The sequence below is a fragment of the Nematolebias whitei genome, chromosome 10 (genome assembly GCF_014905685.2).
Source record: "Nematolebias whitei isolate Nwh7 chromosome 10, NemWhi1, whole genome shotgun sequence".
NCBI classification, from domain to species: domain Eukaryota; kingdom Metazoa; phylum Chordata; class Actinopteri; order Cyprinodontiformes; family Rivulidae; genus Nematolebias; species Nematolebias whitei.
The window spans coordinates 6295057-6302182 of NC_056507.1; the positions used below are offsets into that span (position 1 = coordinate 6295057).

Sequence of the window (7126 nt, forward strand, 5' to 3'; positions counted from 1 at the left end):
ATATATCAGATATCTTTTCAGAAGTTTTCTTTACATTATTTTAATAAAATAAAATAAAAATACTGTTATTATAGAAAGTCATTCAGACAAGATTTAATGAGCTTGTACTTGTTTTCTACTCCAGGTTGGTCATGGTGTTGTGTTTTCTACTGTCTTTATTGTCTGATATTGTAAACTGACATATTCATAATAAACTGATTTAATCCAAAATCTGACAGAAGTTATACAGTATTTCTCCTTTACTCTGTATTTTACTTAAGTCATATGAAATATGTGGAACTGTAATAAAAATTGAGTGAATATACAGTAAATTATTTTTTTAAGTGTGTTTTCCATAAAAAGCAAAAACAGAAAAATCAATGTAGTATATATGTATATATAAATACATGTCATAGGTTATACAGTATGCATAATATGATTTTATATTATATTTATCAATATTTGTCTTTAAAAGGGTCTTCATGGCCAAATAAGTAGAAATAATAAATAAAGCACATCTTAACCTTCAAAGTTTTTTTTTTACATTTATTATATTGAGAACTTTATTTTAATTTTTTTATTACTTTTTAAGTAAAAGAAAACAACAAACAAACATGATCTTTCAGACAAATAAATCAAAACAACTTTTTTTTGGTTGCGAGTTTCGTGTTCTGTTCATTTTGGACTTTATGCATGCAGGTCTAAAAATAATCAGTGTGTATATGTCACATGCACACGCTCAGCAGGAGTGATATGTTTCTTACCTTTGAGGTGGATGGCTGTTTGAGCCACATCTGGGTCTCTGCTCAGACGGGCCAAGGTGACGGCGGCTTTCTGCTGGACTCGCTCGCAGGCCGCGCCCTCTGATGGGTTTGGGGAGGATGGCTTTTCTCCCAGCAGCAGGAGCAGTCTCTCTATTCCTGAAAAACAACAAAAAAATGTGTGCTCATGGTACACCTTAACCCCAAAAAGATATAATAAATTAATTAAAAAAATAAGAGGGAGAAAAATCCAACAACTAGAAACAACATAATTACAGTGCAGTAAGTGTCCACATAAACAGATCAAGTTTAAAGCTTTCAGACTAAAAATGCAAAGGATACAACCATTACTGCCAGTTTAACTGAAATGAAGAGACCAATACTGCAAACAGCTTCTTGAAGGAATAATTTGAGTTAATGCATTGGCAGAAAGCTGAGATTATAAACCCTGAACATGCATGTGATGATCATTTAAAAACATTAAATTAATAAGTAAATGAGCTCCGATAAGATACACCAATGCCTACATTTAATCAAACCAAACCATAAAGTACTGTACATCTGGAGAGCCTTTTATCTGTAAAGAACTGCACAGATCCAGCTGTTGATGACTGTATAAAAAGGGATGTGTCTTCACTCGGTGCAGACGAAATGCACAAATACCACCAAAGAAGAAAATATAAAAAGGGAATGATGAAAGAATAATAAACATAATTAAATATTGATGTAAAAAAAGCTCTGCAGATCTGTTTACAGATAACTACCATGTCAAATAGCTGACTTTGAGTTTTTGCTTCAATGAGCTACTTTACAAAAATCACCCGATGCTGCCCTCTTCAGGACAAAAACAGAAATACAGATTTTTATTTTATTTTATATTATTTATTTATTACCTCAAATAGAGCAGTCAGTTTATTATAGCATTCCAAGTTTCTACTTTTTGAAATCCCAGATTTTTTCAGGTTCAAACTGTTAATTATTTCTGTTAATTACGTCGTAACCTCCACATTTACTGTTTGTACGGTGGTTTTGTTTCATGATCTGATCAACTATTAGATGTGGCGAGATTTATTATTATTATTATTATTATTATTATTATTATTACACTGACTTTAAAATGCATTTTGTGAGGAAAAAATAATTATCCACTACTGCGAGGGATATGTTTTTCCTTTGTTCTGTTTCATTGCAACTTTTATAAAATAATTACAAGATAATATTTTTTCACAGACAAGCTTTCTTTAATCAAAACCTTACAAAAGCCTGTCACTCTAAAACAAAAACCTGAATAAATTCATTGTATTTGTTTATTTTTTATGCTGTCATAAGTACAGGGTCTGGCCTAGTTGTGACATTTTGACCTTAAAGTTTTTACAATGAAACACTGGAAACTACAGCAACTGGTATTTTGTTGTAAATATTTATTGTATTGTCATAACACTGTAAATATATGTTTAATTATGAAATTCTGGCAAACGGTGTTTTTATCAATTTATAGTAAATTTATCCCAAAAAATATATAATACAATATAGTTGCATTCTTTTATTTACTGAAAGACTGTAATATAATTTACAATATTAAAGTTATTTTACCATGAACAGATTTAAAGTTTATAAAAATTTATTCAAAATAATTTACCAGTTCTTAAATGTGATATTAGTTTCTAAAAACATATAGAGTACTTTATTATTTACATCTTACTTCATACATTTTAATGCATCTATTTTATTGTTTTTCCACTTATCACAGTGTTAAAGTTGCACTTTTTTTTATTGAATTATAACCATAAGAAAGGCTTTTCCTGTTTGGTTTATGGGACTTGTCTGTCAGTGGTTTATGAACCAAACGTGGGCATCATGGTGACTTTGTTTAAAATACACAGCTTGTTTGGTTAGCTTTGTTTTTTAATTTACATTTAATATTTTTTTAGAAAACACGATGTGTATTAGAGTCAGGAATCACAAACATTTGTTTCATATTTTGTTCATTTTTTCCAAAGTTATCCAAACCTGGAAAATACTATAAAAAATGTTTTGATAAATTAAAAAAGAAAAGTTAAAAATAAATATGCTTCTTGATGCAGCATAATTTTATTTTATTAAGCACCAAAATATGTTTTATATAAGGTAATGTCAATTCGTTTTTTCTATATATTTTACGTTTAATAAACAGCTGACAAACGAAAATGACAGTTATAAATTGTAAAAAGAGATTACCTTGTTCTTGCAGGACTTCTGGGGCGCACGGCTCTAAGACAGAGAGGTTTGCCAAAATCGTCACCACCTGAGAGAAAATAAGAAGAAAACATGGCCCAAGTGTGTCGCACATTACTGTTTTCATTCAGGGCACGGAGCAACCACTGCTTTCTGTCCCATTTCATTTATATCTGATTGTTTTCACAGCTGCAGCCACATCTGGTTGCACACCTGGTCCTTGGAGTAGGGCGTGTCGACTCTCTGGCGGTCTTTGCAGGCCTGCAGCAGGATGTGGATGGCGTTGAGCTGCAGCAGAATCTCACAGGCCATGCTGTCGAAGAACGTGATGTTGGCCAAGGCTGCAGAGGCCAGAAGGAATACTTCACCACAGGAGGCGCTTTCACACAGCTCTGAGAGAATAAAACACCACTTACTGAATTAAATCGTTTCCTGCAGCTATCTGATGCTGCGCATCAAAACGTTTGACACGTAAGAAACGCTAATCATGAGATTCACGGGTTTACTTTCTCTTTGACTCATTAAAAAATGTATATATATATATATATTCATATATCATAATACAGTAGTCCTTTGTTACTTTGTGGTTCAACCTTCACCGACTCACTCTTTCACAGGTTTTCAACGTAAGATTTTTTTACAACACATTATTGACTGATTGATGGAAAGTGACCAACCAGAGCTTTATGCTGAGAGGAGGACTGGCCAGTGGGAGCATTGGGGCATTTCCCGGTGGCCTGGCCTGCTCAGTGATCGCCGAGGGGGACTTAAGGCTCGGCTTGGGTCATGCTTGATTATTTTAAATAAACAATCCATGCCGCTCGTGTGGCTCATTTAGGTATAAGACAGACCCCCTCCCCTCCTTTCTTTTTCCGAGGCGAGCAGAGAAACACAATGGGCAGGCGCACAACCTGTTGTGTGTCTCTGCTCTGCTGTGACAGACAGCCTCTGAAAAAGAAAAGATGGGTTGGGGACTCTGTCTTATACCTAAGTGAGCCACACGAGCGGCATGGATTGTTTATTTAAAATAATCAAGCGCGACTCAAACCGAGCTTTTAGTCCCCCTCGGAGATCACTGAGCGGGCCAGGCCACCGGGAAATGTCCCGGTGCTCCAGATGGCCAGTCCGCTCCCGGGACTGGCTCAGTAACCGTAGCATCAGTCTGTCTGCTCTCTTTCTCTGTGCTCCTTTAGAGAGTTATTGAAAGAGTGTGGAAAAAATTTATGAAGCCTTATATATAAATACTAAAATAAATACACCATCCCTACTTTGTGGATTTTCACCTATCGTGGCGGTGTCTGGAACGTAACCGCTAAGTAAGGGACTACTTATATATATACTTAATATTTTAATTTAACAAATTTAATAAATTACTTAAATTATATTTAATACATGGTTTCATAAATATATTTTACAGAGTACAGGTCAAAGGTCAGGTTGGCAACATCAGTAGCATGCCCACTCACTGATGAGAGCGGTGACGATGTCGTGCATGCTCTCCAGGAAGCTGGCGAGATGCTGCGTGGACGTGTGGTGAGGTGAGGTGATCTGGGCCACGACCGCCGCCGCCTCGGCTCTGGCTGCTTCCACGCTGCTGTCGTCGGTCAGGATGTCTGCCAGGCACAGGATCCCGTCCACCTGCAGGACGGCAAGGGATCTCTCAGATCACCAGAGGAAACACAAACGTGTAGCATTCATTTAGTTTGTTTAAGGAATTTCACTTTTTAATCTGACATGGACGAGGAGCTCATGGTTGCTCAGCTGTCTTTGAGTAAAAAGTTTGTTTTGTCGAAACGGGCTTTTCCTACATTTCCTACCACTGCTGGAGACTATAGGGACACAAAACTGTGAGGAAATACACAAATTGTCACTTGAAGGACTCGCAACACATGTTCATATGTTTTAATGCAACATTCCTGTGACGTGTCTGCAAATGACGTGGAAATACTTTTTAGATGAAATCATCTCTTAATCATCATTCAACCAATCGTCAAACAGCAAATAAACCATTTCCCCACCATTTCTAACCGTGTGAAGACGAGCTAGGGCTGCACGGTGGGGACGCTGGTTTGAGCTGTTTCCTTGTACCAAGAAGATCCTGGGGTTTGAACTCAAATACAAAATAAAACAATAAAATAAATGAAAATAATAAACTGCATGAAAATAATTAGAAATATCACCATTTGCAGTCATCCATTATCTTTACCCGCTTATTCCATTTTGGGTCACGGGGGTCGCTGGTGCCCATGTCCAGCAATCGCTGTGCGAGGGGCGGGGTACACCCTGGACGGGTCGCAAGTCCATCACAGGGACACATAGAGACAAACGAGACAAACAACCATTCGCTCTCTCACTCACACCTAGGGACAATTTAGAGTTACCAATCAGCCTAACATGCATGTTTTTGGTCTGTGGGAGGAAACCGGAGTACCCGGAGAAAACCCACGCATGCACGGACAGAACATGCAAACTCCACCCAGAAAGGCCCTGGACCGGGGTTTGAACCAGGGACCTGTTTGCTGAGAGGCAGCGGCTCTACCAGTTGCCCCACCGTGCTGCCCCATTTGTAGTCATTTAAACAATAATTGGTTGATTTTTTTCAACTGCTTCACTTCCAGCTCGTCGTGACATCACCGACCAGACAGCATCAAGTGGACATCCAGACAGACAATGAAATGCTCCAAGTGTCAAAACTCCCTTTCTGCTCAGAAAGCCACACCACTGTGTTTATCATCCACCTCAGAGCTGAGACTCCGTCTGCATCCACCCTGCTCAAATGAATCATCAGCTCTAAGGGAGGAGCTCATAAAGGTATGACGTCAAACAAATAATTGGGTTTTTGTACTTGAGTGTGTACGCTAAAGACTTTTCTGGAATTTGAGGAGTTGAAGAACATGCCTTCATCCATTTGGTGGCAGTGTTGCTCAGTTTAAGTGCAATACACCTGGAGTACTTATAGAGTTTTACTTCATACTGTTGGAATCAGTGCACTCTCAAAATAATCCATACTGTGAATTTAAAAAAAAACAACTTAATTGTGGTTTAACCATAAAATAGTGCTGGAAAAATTGTTTTAACTAATTCAGAGATTTATATTTATTATTTATACAATCGTTTGGTCAGAGCTTTGATTTTCTTTAATTTGAAAAAATCAACTGATGTTTCTGATCCACACACACACCACCAGCCGCAACTCCTGAACTAAAAGTTGAACAAATCTCAAGTGGAGCAGAGTCTGAGCTCCTGAAAGCCACACCTGTCAGTCTTATCTGCACACGAGCATCAGCAAGCTGAGCTTCACAGGACAATTCTCTATTTTTGTCTCTGTGGACGTCAGCAGCACTGCGCGAGAGCAACCCACTGACGTGGAACCATCCACTCTCCACGCCCACGTTAATCCACTGCTGCATCTTCCCCATCCGGACCCTCCTCCTCCTCCCTAAAAAAAAAACCAGGATGCTCCCCAACTCTTCATTTACAGGACAGTAAACGCGTCAGATGTAGCTTATTCTCCCCTCGTTGTCGTCAAATAACTTTTATACACATTCTTTTTAAAGTTCTAACAAACCTGGCCCTGCAGCGCTGGAGCAACAACTAAACTAAAATCAGAAGTTTTTAGAAAAGACACTGAACATTCCTACATTTTGTAATTCACAAAACGTGTCTTTTAAAAAGTGTTCATTTAAAAATTATCATTGATTTCTTTAATGTTTTTCTTTTTATTGCACCTAAGCGCCTCAGTAATGTATGACTGCTGTGAAACAAGTCGACAGCATTTCACTGGGGAAAAAAAAGTGTGCAAAAACAGTTTAGACTATGATGTGATATGAATATATATATATATATTATATATATACTTTGTATTTATATTTATATATTTCCACATTTGGAAATAAATACCAAATAAGCATGGCTCTGCAGCAAGAATGTTATTTACAATTCCCAACAAAACACATTACATGTGTCACGTGTTACAGAAATGGTCCACAACCTTTATGCAGAAGCAGGTAATGGATGGATGGATGGATGGATGGATGGATGGATGGATGGATGGATGGATGGATGGATGGATGGATGGATGGATGGATGGATGGATGGATGGATGGATGGATGGATGGATGGATGGATGGATGGATGGATGGATGGATGGATGGATGGATGGATGGATGGAT

The 7126-nt window shown here is 37.7% G+C and overlaps 1 protein-coding gene across 1 annotated transcript in view; it reads right to left on the minus strand.

Annotated features, from left to right (window-relative positions):
- LOC119415925 (protein inscuteable homolog) overlaps positions 1 to 7126 on the minus strand; it is a 31492-nt gene that overhangs the window by 5433 nt on the left and 18933 nt on the right. Inside the window, exons 7-10 of the mRNA XM_037683094.1 lie at positions 4421 to 4592; positions 3168 to 3346; positions 2958 to 3024; positions 744 to 899 (exon numbers count right to left, since the gene is read on the minus strand). Of these exons, the coding sequence (XP_037539022.1) occupies positions 744 to 899; positions 2958 to 3024; positions 3168 to 3346; positions 4421 to 4592 (574 nt within the window). The remainder of the gene's footprint in view (positions 1 to 743; positions 900 to 2957; positions 3025 to 3167; positions 3347 to 4420; positions 4593 to 7126) is intronic.